At 31.9% G+C, this 25,280-nt stretch overlaps 3 protein-coding genes across 3 annotated transcripts; 1 reads left to right on the top strand and 2 right to left on the bottom strand.

The window, feature by feature from the left end:
* LOC104705165 (S-(+)-linalool synthase, chloroplastic) lies at window positions 11,214-13,640 on the top strand. Its single transcript, XM_019228168.1, has 7 exons — window positions 11,214-11,482; window positions 11,594-11,843; window positions 11,939-12,317; window positions 12,406-12,624; window positions 12,722-12,860; window positions 12,967-13,215; window positions 13,303-13,640. Exons 2-7 carry the CDS (start codon window positions 11,675-11,677, stop codon window positions 13,579-13,581), a joined length of 1,434 nt encoding a protein of 477 aa, XP_019083713.1. The 5' UTR covers window positions 11,214-11,482; window positions 11,594-11,674; the 3' UTR covers window positions 13,582-13,640.
* LOC104703760 (transmembrane protein 87A-like) lies at window positions 16,715-19,196 on the bottom strand. Its single transcript, XM_010419834.2, has 5 exons — window positions 18,819-19,196; window positions 17,784-18,717; window positions 17,454-17,549; window positions 17,209-17,345; window positions 16,715-17,078 (listed from the first exon to the last, which is right to left on the bottom strand). The coding sequence occupies exons 1-5, from the start codon at window positions 19,046-19,048 to the stop codon at window positions 16,931-16,933; spliced, it is 1,545 nt and encodes a 514-aa protein (XP_010418136.1). The 5' UTR covers window positions 19,049-19,196; the 3' UTR covers window positions 16,715-16,930.
* LOC104703758 lies at window positions 21,484-22,420 on the bottom strand. Its single transcript, XM_010419833.2, has 2 exons — window positions 21,886-22,420; window positions 21,484-21,776 (listed from the first exon to the last, which is right to left on the bottom strand). Exons 1-2 carry the CDS (start codon window positions 22,298-22,300, stop codon window positions 21,721-21,723), a joined length of 471 nt encoding a protein of 156 aa, XP_010418135.1. The 5' UTR covers window positions 22,301-22,420; the 3' UTR covers window positions 21,484-21,720.

The following is a 25,280-nucleotide window of genomic DNA, read 5'->3' as shown; positions in this document are numbered from 1 at the left end:
ATCATGCGGACCCAGAACTTGATGAGGTACGGATACTTATGGTCCACCACCGGTTCCCACCTGACCAGGGAGAGCATCCAATGATCAAAGTGGTAAGGTTCCATCTTCAGAACCTCCAAAATATCTTCCTCTTGATCAAAATCAAACTGAAAACGCCCCATACCCAGGTCCGCACCCACAACCCTCTCTTCAATCTTCCAGATCTTTGGCAGCATAAACAAAAGAGCCTTCATGTCCTGCATCGCAGGGTTCATGCATCGACCAATGAGTGTCTTTGCATACCCTTCGATGAGTGCCGAGTTATCAAACCTTGGGATCTTAATCTTCAGCTTACCAGTAGACCCCGACAAACTCTCCGAAGACCTCTGAGAAACCAATAACCCGGTTTGAGCCATAGTATCCGTACGAAGAAGAGAAGAAGGACAAACAGAGAATAAAGGAACCAATAACCAACAAGTTTCAGACCAGGAAAGTTTAAGTGAATAGACAAAAGAACACAGATGAGTGTGAGAAGCAAAGACGATTCTAGAGCCCCTTTTATAACCCATTCCAACCCCCTCGACGTGATCGACCATAATGACGATAATCACAACAATAATTGACCCAAAGATTCGGCCAGAAACCGGGCAATAATTGACGATTATCGAACCAGAGGAAACCAGAGCAAAATCCGTCCAAGCAAATCCCCTCATCTGAGCCCCAGGATCCGTAAACCCAACCCAAAATCGCCATTGAAATCGAACCAGAGCAGAGCAGATCAAAATGTGCCCAAACCTGGGAAAATTCCCACCGTGAAATCCGCCAAAGAGGATTCGATCCCCTACCTGTCTTCCCATCAAATCACCAAGGCAATCCCATGGAGATCCGGAAATTCCCAACACAGGAAGCCTCAAATCCGCAAACAAAATACCGAAATCAGGAGGAGACCGATAAGAGAAACCAAATAAAAACCCCCAGAATCTCGAGGCGAGATCCGCCAGATCGTAAGCTCACCGCAATCGAAAACCAAATCGGAAACCTAAAGACGCATCGAGAGAAAGAGATATTCTCCGCCAGTTTTTATTATCAATCAATTTAATTTAATTTATAGCTCTATCTAGGTAAATTGTAGTTTAACTCCATTCGCGTGAAAAGCTTAATTAAATGAGATAAATTAAATGAGAAATTTATGTTTTTTTAATATGTATGTAAAAACTTTAAACATCACTTAAAATGAAGCCTAGAGATCATATAATCATTAAAAATTTGCAAATTATAAAACAAAAGTTTAAATATTGATAGAGCAAAATTTTTAAAAAAAAAAAACATATATAACTATGTATAAAATAATAAATATCATATTCAGTGTTCAAACCTAATTAGGTAAAAAATAATTGAAAGATTTTTTTTCATTTACAACTTTGACTACAATTCAATAAAGATATACTTTTGGATATAAATCTATAAGAAATAAATTGAAAGATTTTTTTTCATTTACAACTTTGACTAGGAAAAAATACCAGTTACGTATATTTGTATTATTATTTATAATCAATCTAAGTAAAGAAGAACTCATTGAGAAAAACATAAGAATAAAAAAAAATGGCTATCACCACAAAAACTCTAATCACGTTGGTTTGCAGTGTCGTTTTCATCGTATCTTATGTTCATTGTCATACCACAACTGCTAGTGCCCCAGGCAAGAGCATACCGGAATACGCAATAGGTAAACTATATATACCGGCATATGCGTTTTTTTGCATCCTCTTTTTATTTTATGTTCCATTTTTATGTATTTAATTTTGTATGTATTGGTCTATTCTTATTTCTTACACCCCATTTCATATGGGTTTACTAATTTTTATTAATGACTAGATCGTGTATACGAGAAGAAGCCTGAGTATTGCATCAGATTAAAAGCGTGTGCATCGAAAGGGGGAAGCGTAGGTTGCATTGTGTATTGTCATAACAACCAGTATGCTTATGCTGTTTGCATTGCAGGAGAACGATGTTGTTGTTATCATCCCAATGAAGTATCTGCTTAAAAAATACCATCGACACTTTTTGTTTTTTTTATGACATCAAATCAACATGCACTTTTCATATGTTCTCAATAAAAAACTAAAGCAAAGTAAAAGATCTACAACATGTGAAAAAGTATTGGACAGTCTAATACACCTTATGTGTATTTTTTTATTGCATTTAAGTTTTTTTTTTTCAAATGCAAAACAAAAAAAATACGGTTTTAAGTTAAAGTTTGATTCTATTTTTTGTTTTGCACATTTGAACAAAATCTAGAATGAAATCGAAATACAACATAATGAATATTAATTAGACCGTCCAATACGGTTTCACATGTTGTAGATCTTGGAAAAAATTAATGCAAAACTAATAAGAACATAAATTTTGAAGAGACAGACATGAATCTTGAGGAATAAGATGGATCAAAGTTAACAGAAAAATATAAGAACATAGAAAAAAAAAAATCTTTGATGCCTTTGAGGGGAAGGAAGCCAAGCTTTTGCTCCCTATTAGCATTCCTTGATTCCACCCAGCAGACGAATAGGGTATAATAGTAATGATATTGTTGAGTGGCTAATTAATTGACTCCGGACCAAAAGCTAAAGAGCAGAATAGGAAGGCACCGCAACAAAGCCAAGCGTTTTTGATATCATCGTCCTTTCTCCTTCTCTTCAATCCTTTCCAACCGTTCATTTGATCCCGAAGCATTCGTGTCTTCAGACTTGAGAGTATCTTCGTCCATAGACCTTCGTTCGAGTTCCCTCAAATAGAAAAATTGAAGACTTGTTAGTAATGGTAAAATTGGCAAATACCAAATAATTAGGTGCATTTAAAAAAAAGATTTTAGGCTAGTGACATTTTTGAAAAGATATCTCAATGTTATTTCTTATTCCCAACTTAATATTTAATTATAAATAAATATAAAATTAATTACATAATATATATAACTATGTATAAAACTATTAATATGATATTACCCGTGTGTTCAAACATAATTAGGTGAATATCAAAAACATTCAGAGGGGGTATTCTACTTAGATTTAAAAAGATTTGGTAGGATTTTAATCTTTTAGGATTTTGGAAGATTTAGGTGAGGTTTTAGGGGATTTCATTGTTTTAGAGTTTTTATTTTTTTTAAAAGGAAATGAAATGTGATTCTATGAGATTTGATTGTAAAACTTTTAGGTAATTTTAACATATTTTTACATCTCAAATATATTTTTTTTGTGGTCTTAAAAATATTAAGAACATTTGCATCTTTTAAGAACGTAACAACATATATATATTCATATGTAGTCACCTGTACTGATTCCTTGATAGAGAAAATTTGATTCGGTTAAACCGCATAACTAATGGAAGAAAGTTTTGGCATGTCTTTGAGCATTGAACTGGTTTCTTCGGAGTTAACATAGTACCAGCACAAAAATCCCAGTTGACCATTGCATAATTAGCTGTAATTTACACCAAACTTGTTAAGAACTCACTCTTTGTTTCATTAACCAAAGGAAGAATTATTCACAACATTTCACGACATAGATTTTTTCAGGAAGTCGTGAAAGATCAACACAGTCTTACCAAAAAGATAGCTGATACCACAAGGCTAAAGAATTTTCGGTGATTCCGCTAGCAAATGCAATTCCAGAAATTGACAAGCTGAGTTCGATGGAGATTTAAATTAAGAGGGATAAGAGAGAGAGCTTACTGAACATAGATGGTGGTGATCTGATTCACAGGAAGACACAAAGCTTCAGATTCACTGGTTGAGAAGGAGGCTGGTGATCGTCTGATAATTTTTGGCTTTAGAGGTATCGTAAACTTTCATTTTTTTTTAAGTCTTTTAAAATTTTACCTCAGGTATGATTTTGAGATGGTATTTTTTAACTAGAAAACAAAGAAAAATCTTATAGAATCATTCAAAATCTTAATTTTTTAAAAGTTGTGATATTTTGAATAACAATATATTTAATAACATAAAATTCTAATAGATTTTTAAAAATCATCAATAGAATAACAAGTGATTTTAAGAATACTCTAGAATCTTCAAAAATATCGGTTGAATATCCCCTCTCAATGTATTTTCTCTTTAATATAAATATATAAAGAAATAATTTAATTTCTTTAGACTTTTAATCTTTTTTTTTTTGTCAGAATGATTATAATAGTTTCACACTTTGACCAGGAAAATTACCATTTATGTATATTTGTGTTATTATATATAATCAAACCTATGTAAAGAGGAGCTCATTAACAAACACAAAAAAAAAACAATATAAAACAAATGGCTCTCACCATAACAAGTCTAATCCCATTTGTTTTCACAATCATTTTCATCGTATCTAATGTTCATTGTCAAATAATTACTGCTAGTGCCCCAAATAGCGGTGGATACGCAATAGGTAAACTATACCAACCATTTAGTAATTTTGAGCTAGACTTTATAAATGACATATTTCAATTTTTTTTTATTTGCATCTTCCTTCACTCTCATTTCACTTGAAAAAAAAAAATCTTTGTTTCCTTTCGTATTTATGTTTATTGACAATTTTAACATTATTTAATACAAAATGAGCAAACAAATTCCTGTTGTAAATTTTTATCTTTTGTATGAATTGCTCATTGGTGTATTTGTATGACCCATTTTCTAGTTATGAACATGATTTTGTCCTTCCCAAAATGAATATTCATATTGGTGTTCTCTTTTGTAATAACAAATAGGTAATGAAATTACGGAGAATAGGTATTGCGTCGAATTAATGGCGTGTCATTCCTCACAGCAACTAGGTTGCCTTGTGTTTTGTAATGAAATCCATTATAGCCATGGCACGTGTTATTTCGGAAATTCTTGTTGTTGTTATAATGATGATAAGAATGTGTCCAGAGAAACATAATATAACCAAATGTAATTTTATCTACCTGAGAAATAACATCAACAGTTTTTAAATATATAAATACTATCTAATGCTTGCTACCTGAAATTTAGTCACGTTTGCCCTCTTCGACTTGAAGTTTGAGTATATATGAAAGGATCAAACGATGAGGAACCTGCCTCCAAGGCTCCAACGTACCGGAATCGTGGTTGGTTTTTGTACTTGCAGCAGAGCTTGCTTTTACTAATGGCAATAGATATTTTATCTCTATCTCTGTTTGCAGCTGAGAATATATAATCAACAAGACATGTTCGTTTGTTTAAATTTTCTGCAATTTTTATTTGTATTTTTTTGTTATGCAAGTAGTTCGTCAGAAATAGAACAATTAGTAATTATATACTAAATGTCAAAAGCTGCATCATTTTGTATCTGCATATGTGAAATCATTAAACATTTTTACATTTCCTTCCTATGCCGAAACTGATTGCATCTTAGAGATTAAATGCTGAAAGATGTGAAAAAGGGTTTAGTGGGTTAGCTATAGTAATTAGGTTAAGGTTGATGTATTAGTATAAAAGAGTTGTAATGTTGTAAGAGAATATTATCCAAGATTAACAATGTAGAAGATTAAGGAAAACGCCTCTTGTTGTCTCTCTAGAAATAAACAAAATCTGAGTGAGAGATAGAGAGGAAGACATCCAACACATAATAGTAAAATTTCTAGTTTCGGCAAAGATTCATTAGCAAATCAAAACATATATGGGAAGTAGATGAGTAACCTGTAGGGATGTTAGTAATGGGTCGCTCTGTGTTACACGAGTTTGAAAAGTCAGTGAGAAAGTGAACGAGACATGTAACATGACGAGCTTCTTGGTTTTCTTTCTTTGCCATTACTGGTTACAAATCGCAGCGATAGAGTTATTTTATAACTAGTGTTTGCCTGTTTGGTTGCAAAACAACAAAGCCTTGCGTCTTTTACGGTCGTTCTTTTTCCTTCTCTTCAGTAGTTTTCAACCGTTCATTCGATTCCCAAGCATTTGTGTTATGAGAGCGTCTCCCTTCCATAGGCTGACCTTCGTTCAAGTTTCCCCAAATTGAAATCAAAGACGACATAATTAATGGCATTTTTGAAACGACTTTAGGGCCATGATATTTTTGAAATTAAGTTATATGCCATTTCTCAAATTTTCCTGATTATAATACAAAATTGTAAATATATATAAAAAAACAAATATATAACTATGTATAAAACAATAAATATCATATTACCAATGTTCAACATAATTAGGTAAAAAAACAAATTAAAATGCATTTTTGAATATATTTCTATAAAGAAATGCATTAATGTCTTTTGACTATAGATCTATAAAAATAAATAAACTGAAAGATATATTATTTTCCAACTTTGACCAGAAAAATACAATTTACAGTATTTGTGTTATTATATATAATCAACATAAGTAAAGAAGCCCTCGTTAACAAAAGAAAATAAGAATACAAAATAAATGACTATCACTATAAAAACTCTAATTGTATTTTTTTTCATCATATCTTTTGCTCATTGTCATACAATAACTACCGTTACTACCAGTGATGGTCCTACATACCCGATAGGTAAACTAATATCACTATAAATTAATAATTTTACTTGAGTCTTAAATTAGGTCAATAAAAATGATAAAATTAGTATTTCTAAAAAAATAGATTTAAATATACGATCTCATCAATGATAGAAATTAGTAGTTGTATAAAATTATATATATATATATATGTAAGAAATTATTTAGAAATATGACTCAACTGTTGTTTGTGTTTTTTTTAATTTGCATTACTTTTTAATAGAAGCCATTTCTGGTATTTTTAGTGCATCAATATTTTTTGTGTTATATTGCGCTCTTACTTTTAATTATTTATAGATATTGATTATAATGGAAAACTTATTTGTTAAAAGAATACAAAATTAGGCAAGTCTAGCTATAAAGTAAAAACTAATAAATGATGAAGTAATAAAATATTATAGATCTATAGAGGTTTTACTATAGAAATTTTGACCCAAAACCTTTTTGAATGACCTATGTTAATTTTTCTGTTTACATCCTCGTTCCCTCTAGTTTCACTTAAAGACACAACTTCCACTCTTTGGTTGCTTTCTTATTTATCTTTATTTACAATTATAAAATTTAATACAAAATGGGCAAATAAATCAGACCGAAGACTCATAATACCATTTTTATATATTTAATTTTTTTATGAATTGGTGTATTCTTATAACCCATATTTTATTAATAAATAGGTCGCGGAACTCCAAAGAATGGGAATTGCTTCGAAACACAAGCATGTCTTACCTCATGGAGCAGCCTAGGTTGCACTGTGTTTTGTCAAGAAGCCCGTTATTCTGATGGCTTATGCATCAATGAATTATGTGGTTGTTATAATTAAATTAAGAATTCGTCCAAAATGAAATAATCCAACTAAATGTATCTACCTGAGAGATTTTATTTTTTTGTTTTGCATTTCAACAAAATCAATTAAAATAATCGAAATTCAACATACTGAAAATATTAGATGGTCTAATACGTGTACACATGCGCTATAGTCTATGCGGTCTATTTGGTAAGTCTATTGTGTTTCAGTATATATTTATAACCTTTTCTATTATTATCTCGTTCCGCTACTTTGTATCATTTTTAACTATTTTGTTATGTATTAGTATTACCAATTAAATCATTTATCTAAAAAAAATTTGGGCGGCTGAATTAACACAATAATGAATTAACATTTTAATTATATATGTAACAAATTTGTTTACTTATATTTATATAACACATACACATCGAGCATATTTTTATCACAATATACACCCGCGTTATACATATTAGAAATTACATAATCATGTTTTATATTTGTATAATTAGTTTATAAAGTAAATATATGTAATTAGTAATAAAATACATGTAAAATTTAGATTTTTTTTGACATTTGAATTTATTATTTATTACAAATGATAAGAACTGTTATAAAGACGATTTTACTATGGATTTCCACTCTATTAGATTCACGACAAACATCTTCTCTTCTAAATGATCTACGAGTGATGACACTTCCTTCTGTACGTAGAATCACGGTGAACGGCTAATTGCGCATTACTAGAAATCTCTTGTAAACTTGCTTCTATTAATCTGCAAAATTGTTAATAAATCAGATTATTGATACTTGAACTTGAGACATCTTGATGTGAAAACATTAATTAATCATTGGTCAACCATTAGGTCAAAGGAGCTTCAACCATAAATAGTTTATATTTGTGAGGTTTTAAAAACACAGAATACATAAAACAAACATAATTAAAAACTCTATTCCTCCCTAGTTTTATTTTAATGAATGTATGGTTGACCAAAAAAATATATTTGTCAACAGCTTAAATAGATTAGATTATACATACATAATTAGATTGAAAATTGTATGTATTTTGTTTTGACTACAATTAATAAATTGAATGAATCAGTTATTTTCTTTGACTATAATTTTGTTAGGAAATTTAATGAAAGATCATGGGTATCATAAGTTATTTACAACTTTGACCAGGAAAGTTACCATTTGCGTATATTTGGACTATTATATAAAATTAATCTAAGTAAAAAAGAACTCATTGACCAACAAAAAAATGGCTATTACTACAAAAACGCTAACCGCATTTGTTTTCAGTATCATTTTTATTATATCTTATGTTGATTGTCATGCAACAATTGCTAGTCCCCCAGCCCCAGGCATGTACGGAACGGTATCCACACCAGGTAAATTCTATATATATAGAAAACTTTCATTTTTGTATACTTCATTTTGTGTGGTCTTATACCCCATTTTTCAATTATTAATAGGATTTTTTTCCTTTTGAAAATGAACATCCATATTAATGTACTGATTTTTATTAATATATAGGTCATGATCCGTCGAAGTATGGAGATTGCTTTATAACACCAGCGTGTTTTGCCCCAGGCCAATATTCCATTGGTTGCATTGTGTATTGTAAAACATCTCATTATGCTTTTGCCCAATGTCATGGACCAAAATGTTGTTGTTATCACCATATTGATAATGCGTCTTAGGTGAAACAATCCAACCAAATGTAATTGTATCACTTGAAACATAACATCAACACTTTTATTATGTTCTCAATATACAAAAGGACTAAAGCAAAATAAATAAAATTCACACCTGTTTTTATTTTATTTTTTAATACATTTTTCATATGTTCTCAACACTGCTGAGGGAATAATTTATTTTTACAACAAAAATCTAAAATGAAATCGAAAATACAACACAATGAATATTAGACGGTTTAATACGTTTACACAGTTATACGTGGTCCATTTGGTGAATGTGTTGTGTAGGGCTGGGCATTTGGGTAACCCGTTCGGGTTTGGGTATTATCCGTTCGGGTTCGGGTAAACGGGTTTAGAAAAATAGAACCCATTGGGTATTTTTAGATATATGGGTTCGGTTCGGTTTGGGTACTACCGGGTTCGAATCGGTTTGGGCTATAAATTTTAGAACCCGATTAGTACTCGAACTACCGGGTACCCGAAAAATATAATTAAAGTTAATTAAATTTCAATAAATTTAGTTAAATTTTGACTTATGTGACAAAATATTTTAGATATTTTGATTATTTTTTATATTTAGGTATAAAACTAAATGAAATATTCAAAATTATAGTCATATTTTGAGATAATTGCATTATATTAATGATAAATATTATAAATATGTTTATGCTTTCGGGTTTAATGGGTACCCAAACGGGTACCGGTATTACCCGACCCTAACCCGAATCCACGAGTATTAGAAAATAGAACCCAACAAAGTTTTATAGGCAAACCCGTACCCAATCCGAACCCGGTTTTTTGGGTCGGGTTCCGGGTTGGGTATTCGGGTACGGTTTTTATGCCCAACCCTAGTGTTGTGTTTAACAATTTTTGGGTTTTATAGGTAACCCCTGCTGATATTTTAATGTTAATATAAATAATTTGTATCTCTAAATTAACAAAAACAAATTAACGGTTTACATTAGATAAATGGTTTGACTCATAACGGCACAAGTGGAGGAGCGGTGTTAGAACTCATGTGTTGGGTTGCATTCCAGGAAATCTGGGACCGATATAGTAGAACCGGTAAGTTGGAGCTCTGTGCATTCCAGGAAATCTGTAGCGGGTTTGGTGTTTCATCGGTTCGGCAATAGAGTTGGAGACTGAAAGCTTCCGGCAATGTTTTCCAATTCAATGGTGTTACTTGTTGCCACAAAACCGTGGATTTTGCTTTCGCTGGTGCTAGTGTCGGAGTCTTTGCTCTCTGGCCATCAGCAAGTTCCGATCCCTCTTTCCTTTTTTGTAACTGTTCTTTCTATGTAATGTCCAAGGCTTTTGCCCAATTTTGGAAGCCCATTAAAAAAAAAAAAATTATATAGCAAATCTCTATGGTTATGGGTTGGTATGGGTTGGTTTACCCAACTTGACACCCCTACAAATACACATGCATTAGTTTTTTGTCACGATACCTACGTAAATTAGAAAAAAATGAAATTGATAACCTAAATCTTTGTTACACCAGTTTAATCTCCAAACCATCTTGATTTACCCGGAGATATTGTAGACCAGCCTAATTCCTCTGCATTTACTTTGTCTTGCACGTGTCACTGAATGTACTGCATCCACTTTTTGAATTACAGCAGCCTGAGTTTCCACCAGTTGAACTTGAATCTCGGGCCGTTGGTTCCACACCATCCTCTAGTGGTGGGTTCACTACTTTCAGAGATCTTTAAAACTTGTTTATCGACGGTACAAATCATTACGTGTTTTTTTCCATGTTTTGTCTTCACTCGCGCACTATTGTAAATTACTTTCCAATAAGTCATCTATCCTAAAATTGTTTTAGCACAAGTATGTTTAATTCTGAAGCTCTCTCAAACTGCTTGACCAAAAAGATAAAGAACACTTTCGTGACATAGGTAGAGCCATATAATTTATTTCTAAGTTCATGAATATCTTGATGAAGACCACGATTGATCACTAACTCACTACCATTGGTTTCGACCGTACTGTGACAGTGTGCCTAAACCAGTGCTGACCCCTTTTTGATTTGGCGTTTTGGGGCTGAGATAATATATCAACTGACTCCAAACACGATATTTCGTAAGGTCACGTTATTGTTTAGTGGTCCTTTAGTAAGGCCTTAAGAATCATTGTGGCCAAGAAACGCTCATAGTTCCATCATACAAAAAAATATCTCATAGTATTTGTCAGCTTTAGAGGTATGGCCTAAAAATGCAGAAAATTTAGAATCTGTGACTCCAAAATTCCATTCGGGTAGTTTTCATTGAACTCTCATATATCCTCCAATTTAATTTATATATAGCTCTAGCTAGGCAAATTAATGATTAACTCTTTGCATAAGAAGCATAATTTCATACATCATTCATGGCCTTAATAGCTCCCACAATAAATTCACTTTCTTGTTTTGCTTCTACAAATCCAAGCAATTCTCCAACATCTCTAATCTCGAAATACCGCTAGAAGAACGCTGTCAACCTATATCTACTCTCCGGCTTCTAGCCGTTTGAAGTAATTTGATCACAAGAAATCCATAGTATCTACAAATATATTATGTCTTTTAGTTGCTTTGCAAATGTCACACTATTTTTCAAAATAAAGTGGTTTTTTCTGTTCTTGTAGGAAAATGTGCAAAACTTAAATCTCAAGAACGTGAAGAACATACAAGTTTCAAACCGAGATGATCCATTTGAGAGCTTGGAGATGACCAATGCCAATCAAGGTTTAGGCATTGTGCTCCATTTTAGACTCGAGATCGATCAAAACCTTCACATAATTTACAAAGAATGCACCCATTTCTATGCCTGTGATATTCATGAGCTCGCACTTTGCTTTAGAGTGCTGAGACAAGATGGTCACTATGTTCAAGAAAGTACGTGATACAAAACGTACACATATATGTACTTACTAAATTGCTCACGTTATATATGTGTATTTTCAAGTCATGATGTTTTTTAAAACATTTAGGTATTTTCGAAAACATCCTTAACAAGAAGGGTAGACTCGAAGACGACCCAAAAGTTGACGTGAAGGTTCTATTGTATGAAGCTTTTGAGATCTTTCTAGAAGACGAAGAAACACATGATGGAGTGAAAGAATTTATGTTTGACCGCCTTAATGAACTTTGCTCATGTCGAAAAAGTCATCAAGAGCGAGTTATGATGAGTACTTTGGCGCAGCCTCGCCACAAAACCTTAAGAAGATTAACGTCTAACAGGTTCATAAGCATGATCAAAATTGCGGGTCAAGAAAATAAAGAGTGGTTTCAATCTATATTGGGAGTGGCTGAGATTAAGTCCATTTTGTTGAAGTCCCTTGTTCATGAAGAAATGTCTCAAATATCAAAGTAATTTCATCAAGCTACGCCCTGTAGATCAATGTTATTTATGTCAAATATATGTGAATTCGAGAGAACATTTTTCTACTTTTTTCAGATGGTGGAGAGAGCTTGGTTTAGAAAAAGAGCTGAGGAAGATAAGAAATCAGCCATTAAAATGGTACACATGGTCCAGGGAAATTCTTCAAGATCCAACATTAACCGAACAAAGGCTTGATCTTACCAAACCAATATCGCTTGTTTACGTTAAAGATGACATTTTCGATGTTTATGGAAAGCTAGAAGAACTAATCATCTTCACACAAGTTGTTGAGAGGTACATACATATAAACTACACTCGATATGTTATGTTTATTCCCATTAATACTTATTTTAACTATGTAAATTAATGATAGATGAAAATATTTGTCTAGATGGGATCACAAGGGGCTTGAGAAGCTACCGAGATACATGAAGGTTTGCTTTGAGGCTCTAGATATGATCACAATGGAGATTAGCATGAAGATCTGCAAATCACATGGCTGGAACCCAACAGACTCTCTTCGAAAATCGGTAATTATCATTCAAAACATCATCATGTGTATAGATTTGTTTGTATCATATTATATAGCTCTACTGGTTCAAACCTTATTAACAGTATGATATCTTTGTTTCTCAGTGGGCAAGTTTGTGTAAAGCATTCTTGATAGAAGCAAAGTGGTTTAATTCAGGCTACTTACCGAATACTGAAGAGTATATGAAGAATGGGGTTGTGAGTTCAGGTGTTCATTTAGTGATGCTCCATGTCTACTTCTTGTTGGGAGAAGAACTCACAAGAGAGAAAGTTGAACTAATTGAGAGCAACCCGAGGATTGTATCGTCTGCAGCTACAATCCTCAGGCTCTGGGATGATCTCGGAAGTGCCAAGGTTATACGTACTAAACTAATGATACTAATGGACTGGAGAGACAATCTGAAACTTAAATCTTGTACATCGTTTTGTTTGTTATAACAGGATGAGAACCAAGATGGAGCTGATGGATCATACATAGAGTGTTACATGAACGAGTACGAGGGATCAACTGTTGATGAAGCGAGAACACATGTTTTCCACAAGATATCTAAAGCATGGAAATGTTTGAACATGGAGTGTCTGAATCCAAGTCCATTCTCAAGATCATTCTCAAAAGCTTGTCTCAATATTGCAAGAACAGTTCCTTTGATGTATAAGTACAACTATGATGATGATCAACGACTTCTCGGTCTAGACAAATATCTCAAGTCTCTAATGTAAAAAAGTTTACTCGTGTTTGCTCAATTATAGAAGTTCATCCCTTTCGAGTTTCGAGCTAAGATTTTATTATTTTTTATTGATTTAATATTTTTGATTAGGCTATTTAAATTTTTTGAGTTTGTCGGTTTGTTAATTTCTATAAATGATGGATTATTACCAAAAAAAACTATTATGAAAAAATTAATGAATTTCCAAAATAAAAATATTCGTGGAAAATAATATTTCCCCGTAAAATATGTAAACATGGTAAAGACAATATTTATAAAATATTACAATTTATGGCAATATATATTTTTGTATGTTATAAAGATCAGTTTCATATTTATTGTTATCGAGTAACTATAACAGTTTTACATAATCTAATAATCACTCATTTTAAATATATTATAAGTTTTTTAGTACTAAATTTATTTATAATGATAAGGTTTATGTCTCATTCCTTTTTAATAGAACAAAAATGAATATACAATTAGATCGTATATTTCAATTCGGTAATCAATATTTCAAATTTTAATTAATAATCACACTAAATTTTGAGATTAATTAGTTTACATACTTAGATATATATAAATAATCACACATCACGATATCTCCTAATTTGTTGTCATTTTTATATTTATTTATGAATATATATAAATCTATATTTATTGGGAATATGATTTCATTAATAAGTTATATGTTCTATATTTTATAAACTTTATATTAATTCATACGTTTTATAGCCTTTTTAGAATATTTTACTTATATTGATTTTAAGTTTATAAAATATAGAACATATATTTTATATTTATATTGATTTTAAGAAATCAATATTTATATTGATTTTAAGAAATAAATATAACTTTGACTTGTATATTTGTAAATATATTTTAGTGAAATTCTGTGTTTAAATAGTATGCAATTATTTAATTAGTTTTAATATGTAATAATTAAATTTGTGTGAAAATGATGATATATCTAATTTTATTCAGTTAATTGTTTTATTTGAAAATATAATAGCATATTAATGTTATTAAATAGAAAATTTAAGGATATTTTGCTAAAAAATACATATAGCTCTCTAACGATGACACTAACACATTAGCTTTTTTTATAGAGTGCTTCCATTTTAATATACAGGGGATAATACATATCCAAAATAATTAAAAATTTGGTAGAAGAAGATAAAAGAAATAAATACTTTTCTAAGTAAATAAATTTAAAAAATCAAACTTCAAATTAATGTAAAGTACATGTGTCGTAAAAATAGAACACCAAATGTCGCATCCGCAAAGTAAAAAAATGACATTACCATATTATATAAGATATCATTATATATAGAAATAAATTAGTTTCTTTTGACTACAAATCAATAAAAAAAAATACCATTGACCAAAAAAAATACCAGTTACGTATATTTGTGTTATTAATTTATTATATATACTCATAAGTAACGAAGAGCTCATTACCAGAAAATAAAAATTATGGCTATCACCATAAAATATATAGTGGCATTTGTTTTCACTATCATTTTCGTCGTATCTTATGTTCGTTGTCAAACAAAAACTGCTAGCGCCGAAGCCCCTATTTGGAGCGGACATGCAGACCCAATAGGTAAAGGCTATACCAACTATTTTACATTAAGTTTTTTTTCATAAATTAATACTTGATTAAAGTAGTATTCACTATGAATTAACTAAAAAAATTTTTTGTCCCAACTTGAATTAGTGTAACATTTGATACAATTCGGTAAAAATAAGAAAATAATTTATTTTAAATATACAGTGAAATATGATTTTTGCGTTGTTTTTTTCTTTCTTACTTTATTTATTCTTGCTAGAATTCATTTATAATATTATAACTGCATTTTTGTTTCAAGACATGATAATTTTTTTCTTGTAATTTCTAATGGAATATTGATTGTAACAAAAATATATTATTTTTAAATAGATTTTTCCAAAGAAAAATATGAAATTAGACAAATCTTGCTATTAATTTATTTGCTAAATCAGTACCTCTATAAATTAGTAAAATATTTTAGTTCCGAATTATAAGTTTATAGAGGTTTTACTATAGTAATTTACTAATTTTGACCCAAACTTTTTAAATTACCTATGTTTATTTTTCTGTTTTCATCCTCTCTTTTTTTTTTTTGGTGTAATGTTTTCATCCTCTCTTTTACTCTCTTTTATACAACTTTCATTCTTTTTTCCCTTTCTTATTTATCTTTTTTTAAAAGAATAACATTTAATACAAAACGAACAGACAAATCAGACCAAAGAATCATATTTCCATTTTATAAATTTAATTTTGTATGACTTGGCGTCTTCTCTTAACCCATTTTTTAATTATGAACATGACTTTGTCTTTTGAAAATGAATATTCATATATTGGTGTACTGATTTTTTATTAACAATTAGGTCATGAAATTCTAAAGAATGGGGATTGCTTCACTGCACCAGCGTGTTCTTCGCCATGGAGCGTAGGTTGCACTGTGTATTGTAAAAAAGCTCGTTATTCTGATGGCATGTGCGTCAAAGAAGTATGTTGTTGTTATAATAGAGATTAGAATGTATCCAAGATGGAATGATCCAACCACATGTAATTGTATCTGTCTGAGAAATAACATCAGCAATTTTCGTATGTTCTCAATATATTCACAAGGTACAAAAAAATTGGCCTAGGCGGCCGCGGTCTAGGCACTCATGAGCCTCTAAATGCCCGATTTTAGAAAATGGTGAATTAGATCGGTTAAATGGTTCAGGTGTTCAAAAAATCAGTATTAATTGCTCATATCGGCCGGTGGTTGTTTTTTTTTTTGTGTGTTTTTAAAATGTTTGAATAGGGAATGACAGTTTCGATCTTAACACCTGAACGAGTACAAGGGATCAACTGTTGATGAAGCAAGAACACATGTTTTCCACAAGATATCTAAAGCATGGAGATGTTTGAACGGGGAGTGTCTGAATCCAAGTCCATTCTCAAGATCATTCTCAACAGCTTGTGTTAACATTGTTAGAACAGTTCCTTTTTTCTGTACAGCTACGGCCTACGATAGTGATCAACAAATTCCTGGTCTAGGCGAATATATAAAGTCTCTAATGTAATAAAATATCCTTTGACGCTCTAGAAATGGGCAATTTGTAACTATCTATATAGCCGAAGATCCTCAATGGAACTTTTAATAACCGTAAACAAATAAGACTACAAGAACTTTGATCTGAGTAAATAAGTCCTTAAAGGTCAGAAAACAACCTACTCAGGTACAAAGGATAAGATTTTTACATAAAGTTGACATACCGGGAATGCAAGACATACACTAAAAACTACTCGGCGAGGTATAGACTGTCTAATGCTTGCTACCTGGAGCTTACTCGCGTTTTCCCTCTTCAACATCATCTGGAAGCCCAAATAGAAGTTCATTCCTTTCAACATCTTCTGTACTCTTCACTCCACTACCCGTCAATGAGACACCTTCCTCTTCAAACTCGTCCCCTGCTTCCGCTAAGTATGAGTACCTGCAAGTTTGAAATTAATTAGACATAAGCTGAGTGCAAAATGTAGTCTCTCGGTGAAGACGAAATAAGAGCCATTGGGAACATTGAAGTCCAAGACATTTGAGTAAATATTAATGGAAAGTCTTAAAACCTTGTAGGATTATTGGATGGAGCCCAAAGGATGCATATGACAACTAACAGACCATAAGAGAGTAAGTTCCAAAAAGCTGGAATGATCCACGCCATTCGCCAGAGTTCGATTAGAGGGTCAGTTCCATTGAAGTATAGCTGATACAGAGACAGAGAAGAATGTGATTTCAATTACACTCCTCTAACTCTGGGTTTCAAGTAATACAGGAGAGATAGTCACTACTCACTAGAGTAGTGATTTGTTACCTCGAAACCAATCCAAGCAATAGACAGCAGAACAGCGATAGCAAGTGCATTGGTGAAGTTCCTATAAAGCTCAAGCTTGGCCATGTTTCTCTTAATCTGCAGTGAATAAAAGGTAAGAAGAACTGGAACGTTGTAGATGGCTTACGAAGCTACTGTATATGAGCAGCCACAGATTGGAATCTAAATAAGATAACATGGTTCAAACCCTTGAAAACCTATGGTATATATTAATCCTTCGGATATAATAATGTGACAGAACATGAATATCCAATATTCGTATCTGCTAATGATGAATAAAGAAATCAATTTGATATAAGTGTTGTATCTTACCTGAAGTTTCTCAAGTGTTCTTGCCAGCGATGAGAAAATCCACAGAATAAAGCAAGCATCCAGTAATGCCACAGGAATCACCAAAAATATCATGGTCTTTCCTGAAAAGTCATTGATGTTTCCCAAATGCTCAACCAACTCAAGAGCCTCTGTTGCGACAAAATATATGACTCCAAGAAGAAGCACCCTCGAGGTTATGCCACCAAGGGTAGGCTTAACTACCCCATAACCCATAGAGACAACCAGAAGCAGAAGCCTAGAAAGCGTCTTTTTGATGGACGAAAAGGTCACCGCCCACAGGGTAACGTCCATAGGCCTCATCCCAGTAGAGTTGAAATTAGCATATTCAAAGTATCGAACAGCCATTTCACACATGCCAAGAGCAATAACCAAAGTGATATGATAATGCAACTGAATTATATCCTTCCAAAACTGAACAAACCGCACAAACCAAACTAGGCCAAGCAAAAGATAAGCTAACGACATGAAGCCAAAAACTTTCATCAAAGGAGCTACCTTTCCCGGTAAATAACCATCAGGGTTCTTCCAAACTGTTCTTCCTCTGATTTTAGTGCCATCCAACTCCGGATCACATATCATGAAATAAAGATAGTACATCCCAGTCTTATTGATAAAAACAGTCTCAGGGGACATATTAACTTCTGTCTTATTCCCTTTAAAAAAGGTCTTGATCTGTCTTGGCCACTCAAGATCATTAGAACTTCTGTTGATAATAACTTCCCCTAGACTACAAGATCCAGTATCAGCAAGATCTGGCGTGCAACAAATTGCATCGGATTTGAGAAAAGCTCCCCCAATCCTATCACGGTCTTTCACCTCAAGTATTATAGCTTCAACCAACCCAGCTGTTGACTGCATTGCGTTCTGTTTACTAGCAGATTCCTTTGTCCTCACAAAGGTTACATCATCAAACCTAAAAACAAACCAAGAAAAGCACAAACTTAGTGTTACATATATATCAAAGAAGCTAAGTCCCTTATTCAAAATCCAGAGTGATGAAGGAGTGAAACTGACCTAATAAAGGACTTGCCTTTAAAAGGCTTATCATCATCAGGAGAAGAAGCATTTAGATCTTGAAATTTGGAAGCGTAGAGACCTTCGCTACCGCCATGGAAGAAGTGGGCATTGAATTTTACAGTGAATTTTTCGTTCTTGTACTCGTGAATGGAGCTATTCGCAGCTCCGATCAAGCTTCCGAGGAGCAAAACCCAAATCGCCAAAAACCCTAACGGACGATCGCACATTGTAATCTCCGATCCAATCGCTTCAAACTCAATAAAATTGATCCGATTTGAGGATCACGCAGCTATAAAATTGGATCATTCAGAGATGAACCAAACGAGAGAGAAGGTGTTGGGTTAACACTGTGTCACAGAGACACCATTCCTTAAAAACGAGTCTAGATCATTAATTTATTTTTTAGTTATACAATATAATTAATAAAAAAATATTTATTTTCTTTTTTTTGGGTAGTGAAAAAATATTTATTTTCTAATGTGTGTAAAATATTAATAAATATTTTTTTTAAAAATAAGTTAACATACCACTAAATCAAATACCACATTTTCAAGTTTTATTGTCAAAAATATTATATGTTTCAAAAATACTACCAATTTTAATTATTTTTTAGAAATTTATTTTCTTTATTTTTGGTAATAATATTATTTTATAATTAAACTTTAGTATATATATATATATACATATGTAAAAGAATAATTTAAATTGAAAAATATTTGTTATACAAATTTACTAAAAATTTGAGATATATGTTATACTTAACATAATTAATTTGAGGGATATTTCCATGCTAAGACACTTTTTAAAAAAGTCTTATCATGTTAACACATTTTTCATATGTGTATTGTCTATATTATCCTTAGTTTACTTTTGTTTATTTTCGTTGTGGATGGAGCTAAACCACTCTTTATATATCACAAATCACAATTTCTTTGATCAACGAGAAAAACCAATAGAAATTCAAATTCGATTTAAAACAAAGTTGTAGAAACTGGGTTTCATACAATGAATTTGTTTTAAAGGGGAAACAAATTCAATAAAGCTTTTTCTCTAAGAAATTGGATCTAAGCTAAAGACAAGGAACAATTGAGATTTCTTGAGGAAGAAGTTAGGGTTTCGCTCAAAAACAATGAAAACTCAGAATATTGTATTAATTGCTGGATGGTTTACAAGGAAGGAGGTATCCCCTTTTATATGTTTTCATATATTACAATTTATGTTCACTTTCCTAATCAATCGAATTGTAATTAGGAAAGTTCCTTCTTTTCTTCAGGTCGGTCTGGAGACGATTCGGGAGGTCGGCTATTCGATTTCGGGCTGGGCCTATCTGTCCTTTTGGACCTTTGTTCAAAGGCCGAGTCCAATCCCAAGATGAATTCCCGATTAGGCAATCGGTTTTCTTATAAGTTTAGACCGGTATGTCGGGGGGTGCCAATTCCCGCACCAACAATAGTGTTAATCAAAGCAAGATCCTAATATTTTCAACGTTAACTTAACCAATTTGCTCCTTTAACCCAAAGTGTTAGTCTTCTATGACCTCAGTTTTTTTTTTTTTTTCAATCTTCTTTTCGTTAGGAAACTATTAGACTTCTTCACTGTTTTTAATTTGTAACAAGATGATTCGCCTAACCACAAAGTAAACATAATCGTTGTGGTAAGGACTTATAAGCTGACACAATTCTCAAGCTCATTGATTATTTCGATTATCTAAAGCAAAATTTGTTATTTTTTATAAATATTTATCCTATAGATTGGAAGTCTATTCAAACATTTATTTTTAATTTTAAAGTTTTTTTTAGAGAGAAAACAAATATTAGGTTATCTAATTTCAACTACCATTTTCTCATTTAAGAATTTTAAAATTATATAGATTCTAAAATTAACCATAGAGTTAAAAAAAAATTGGTGAAATCATGTTGACTTTAGAAATTTGATCAAATGATACAATGTGGCATTCAACACCGAGAATTCCAAAGATGTTACTAACAATAGCACATAACTAACATATTTACAGTACAACGTATTGTAAATCTATTGAAATAAGAGGAATGAAAAAAATATATAAGATTCAAAACTTAATTTAATTTCATTCCAAAAAAAGAAAGAAAAATGTAGTATCCTAGTTTAAATGATATATGGTTCTGATCTGGATACATTTTTGGAAAAAACAAAAAATAATTCACTGAAATTCTTATTTTTAATACAATTTTTTATGACCATTTGCATTGTATACATTGTTTTATTATTTGTTGGATTATGTTTAGACAGATAATAAATTATGTTTTACGTAGAATTAAAAAGTTAAAAGTTCAGAAAAAGATTAATCATTGTGGGATGACGTTAAACATCATTTATACATTTTGATACGAAGGAAATATTAATTCTACCTAAAGTATCCACTCGATTTTAAAGTTAATGAAAGTTTTGAACACTTATTGTAATATCTAGAATTTTGTCATTATAAGTCTGTTGTCTTTTAGGTTAACAGCTGTGTTCGCCTGTTTGGTATAAAATGCAGCTTCCATTCAAAGCGTAATTTCATGTCAATGATTATGCTAGACGATAATGATTAAAATGCAAAAACATCATTTTCCAAAATTAAAGCAAAGTATAATAAACAACTAAAGTACTCTATATTCCCTCCATATAAAGAAAAAAAAAATGACAAGTGACAAAATTGATTACTTTATAGACCCCATAGTTTATACAAAGTTCCAAAATTTTCCTCCTTTCCTTCCAGATTTTACACATATTTCCCGACACTTTCCACATTTCCACAAACAACCCCAAAGAAAAAGGTAAAAGAAATTAAAAAAAACAAAAACACATTTTTTGTTCAAGTTTCAAGAGACAATTTTTGAGTTTTGAATCTTACACACCCCCAAAGAAAAAAACTCGTTCATCTCTTTAGCTGAATATCCATCTTGCTTTTCTCTAACTTCTCCATTATAGATCCTACAAACAAAAATATGATTCAATGGACTTTAGTATGAGTTTCTATCAATAAATTAATAAAGCACTTACCATAAAACATGACAACGTTTTGAGAAAACCAATAACTCACCAGGAGGGTAACAAACAGGAGGATCTTCAAAAAGAGAACGAGATATTTGTTTATGAGCAACACCGATATCGAATAGAACAAGTCCAGAAGAAGGATCATTCACTGCAATGCCTTTTACTGGTAACCAAAGGAAAAGCTCTTCTTGTTTCAAACCTTTAAGTCCAACAAGCCCACCATAGCTTAGGTTTGCTTTAATCACACTATCAAAGAAAACTCTGTTTTCGAACCGAGCGAAACAAGGATTCTGTAGCTGAACTTCGAGCTCCCCTGTCTTCTCATCTAGACTATAACTCTCCACGTTGTCTGGAAACAAACCACCTGGTAAACCACGAGCTTCGAGGAGGTTTCGGATCGAAGACTGTGAAGATGGAGTAATGAATCGGACAAGAAGAAGAAGAATAAGAAGTAGAGACATCTTCTTTTTTTTCGTTGGATGGTGAGATTTGTGTGTTATGAAGGGTTTAATGTTTGGTGTTCTGTTTTTGTCAAAAGAGTGGAGATATGAGTTGTCTTTTTTAGCTTATGAGCTGGTTAGCAATGAGTTGTGATTTGTGAAAAATTGTGATTATTTCGTATATAAATATATTTAAATATATTTTTTTGGTACCATGTTATGATTTTTAAACCAATCCACTTAATTTTGAATAATTTTATTATCTGTATAGTCTCACTATTTGAATTTATAGTCTTTTGCCTTAAATAAAGCCATGTTGAACTAATTGACGTTGTAACCTCCGCAAATCACGGTTTGTTTCCGGGAAACACTATAATTGAACACTATCATTTTCTTAAAACATAGATTAATGGATTTTTAAGTACCAATCATGGTTAAGTGTATCACACACATTAGTCTTTTTTCTCTCTTTTTTTTTTTCACTACGTTGTTTAATTTTATTTGTTTTGCAATTAAAATTTCAAAAAGAACCAAATATTGTTTCTTTTCCTTTAGAAAGGTTTCGTTATTCCTGTTGTCAAAAAAAAAAAAAAAAAGGTTTCGTTAAGTCAGTCTTCAATAAGACATTATTCTTTGTCTTGTCTGAATAATGGTACAAGAAACGTGGGCTGTGGGACCAAAAAAGAAATCCAAACGGAACCGAAAATGCAACGGTTTCTATCAAATTGCAATCTGAATTAACTACAAAAATTACATTAAAAGTATTTAATATCAATTTAAAATTTGAACTTTTTATATTAGCTAGGGAGATGAAATGATCTGACACTACATATAGACGTATGTATATGTTAATTTCACTAGCGGAATTCTTATTTTCCGTTTTCACATAATGACTTAGAACTTAAAATAAACCATAGTAATATAAAACCAAAAAGTAGTTTACACGGTTATTTAAGTTGTAAGCATTGGGTGACATTTAGACAATCCTTTTGGCCACCTAAAATCCATAATCCTCGTTTTAGTGTATTATTCTAACTATATAATTTAAATTTATAAGTTGGTATCTCCATGTACATAGTCATAAACGTTTATATGTTGTTTTATATGAATTGAATAAATACTTTTTTATAATTTTTACGATTTAATATTTTTATTTTTCTACTATATATGTTATTTGATTTTTATCTATAATATTAGATGGATAATGTTTTACGTTGTAAACGCTTAAATCGTCTAAAATCATCTAGGTTCAGTTAAGTATTTTAAGCATTAGGTACTTTCTTAAACATTAAATAAAAAAAATTCTTTATAATTTTAACTAAATTTTTTCATAAATGTCTTTGTGATTTTTTCTCTCTATCAAACTCAAGCAAATACAAAATCAAATATCATTATAACCATAACTCGTTGACCTATTGATATGTAGTGGTCTCTTCAGCCTGTGAGATTGCAACAACAAAAAATGGTAAGGTATGGTTCGCAACAAACTCACTAGAACTTTAGAGCATAGTTTGAACCTGCAATGCATTGCACTATCCATTAGTATTGACAACCTAACTTCTGTTTATTTGATGGATGGATCATGGTCTCATGGACTTGGTGATAGTAATAAATGTTAACAATGAGATGCTTGGTGAGACGTAATACATTTTGCACCCAATTTATCATGAATATAAGCGATTTATTTTGGATGATACTAGTTTGGGTTTTGAAAACATAAATATATTTCCAACTAACCATAGTTCAAGTGGAATCAGAAGCAGCTGCAGGTTCTTGTCTTGGTCTTCTTTGTTACGCGTTTGACAATGCTTATAGTTTAGCTCTAATTCTATCTGCTAATAGATTCAAATATATGTTATTATTTCTAAAAAAGAGGCTCAACATTTTCAAGAATATCAAATAGCATTATCAAGTCAAGCCAAGTGAAAGCCAAAAAAAAAAAGTCAAGCCAAGTGAAAGCAAGATGGTCTAGTAATTTGAGTGAATCTCCATTGAATTGGATATGCATACGATGATACGAAGTTCAACAAGAAATTAGTCAAATTTGGAGCTGGATGTTAAGATTTTAATCATCTTTGAGCCCTTATTCTGTATATGCCGAAATGATCTGAGTAAACAAAACAGAATCAAGTCAGGTATAAACGTCAAAGGCTCCAATAAAACGATGTCGCAAATCACCTATACTGATTACCGAGTAAATAATAGTATTTAAAAGCTGTATAAATCGACGTACTTAAATATTTTTGGGCTTCTTGTTTTATCATGGGCCGAAATTTAAACTCTTAAGTGAAAATTGTTTATACATACTTTATAGACCAGTCCACTCGAGATATTTATGAGTTTTCGAGTGGACAAGTAATATTATTTCAAACTTATAAAAGTATAAACCGGCCGTTAATAAAGATAAAAGTCCACAAATAGATAACCAATAGAGACATGAAAACCGGCAAGCAAAAATGATATAAGCTATATAATTGTGAGAGGAAATATATTGTTAGCGTGATATACAAACTTTTTCCGTTTAATAAATTCAACTAAGTTAGCGGTCAATCAAGGCGACGTTTCTTTTCAACAGTTCGCCCTAATATTTCCTTTCAGACACTATTACCGAGGCGCCGCTACCACCTCTTCTCTCTGACGCCGGTAGGGCTCCGGCTCACTGGCGTCGGGTTCTCTCGGTTCTCTCAGTTCAGTCAAGCTCTTCTTTCTTCCACTGCATCCTTTGTTTCTTTGTTCCATAGTCACCTGATTATCCTGGAGTTTCCTCGAGATTTTGGATCTCGACTCTGAGCATGTTTCAGCTTCATTTTCCCTTCCCTTGCCTCAGTATCTGGTGAATCGTCCCATTGTGCCTGCTCCTTCGTGGTCCCAGCCATGAGCTATTCCCTCTGAGACCCCTGAACGCCCCAACTGCCTCGGTTTCCGCCGGTCTTACCGCCTCTTAACACTGTCAACTGCAACAACTCTCTGATCCTTGGAATCTTTTCCCCTCACCAAGTGG

This window comes from Camelina sativa, chromosome 7 (genome assembly GCF_000633955.1).
Source record: "Camelina sativa cultivar DH55 chromosome 7, Cs, whole genome shotgun sequence".
Classification (NCBI taxonomy): Eukaryota; Viridiplantae; Streptophyta; class Magnoliopsida; order Brassicales; family Brassicaceae; genus Camelina; species Camelina sativa.
Note: the sequence above shows the minus strand (reverse complement) of the source record. Positions and strands in the feature narration are given on the sequence as shown.

Bases quoted from the DNA above. Each gene is read 5' to 3' on its own strand.
- LOC104703760 (XM_010419834.2), bottom strand. From the start codon at position 19,048: ATGTGCGATCGTCCGTTAGGGTTTTTGGCGATTTGGGTTTTGCTCCTC. The intron at 18,718-18,818 runs GTCAGTTTCACT...GTTTGTTTTTAG, and splicing joins AAAGGCAAGTCCTTTATTAG to GTTTGATGATGTAACCTTTG. The intron at 17,079-17,208 runs GTTTTAAGACTT...TCAAACTTGCAG, and splicing joins CCATCCAATAATCCTACAAG to GTACTCATACTTAGCGGAAG.
- LOC104705165 (XM_019228168.1), top strand. From the start codon at position 11,675: ATGACCAATGCCAATCAAGGTTTAGGCATTGTGCTCCATTTTAGACTC. The intron at 11,844-11,938 runs GTACGTGATACA...TAAAACATTTAG, and splicing joins TGGTCACTATGTTCAAGAAA to GTATTTTCGAAAACATCCTT. The intron at 12,861-12,966 runs GTAATTATCATT...TTTGTTTCTCAG, and splicing joins CAGACTCTCTTCGAAAATCG to TGGGCAAGTTTGTGTAAAGC.
- LOC104703758 (XM_010419833.2), bottom strand. From the start codon at position 22,300: ATGTCTCTACTTCTTATTCTTCTTCTTCTTGTCCGATTCATTACTCCA. The intron at 21,777-21,885 runs GTGAGTTATTGG...TTTTGTTTGTAG, and splicing joins TCCTGTTTGTTACCCTCCTG to GATCTATAATGGAGAAGTTA.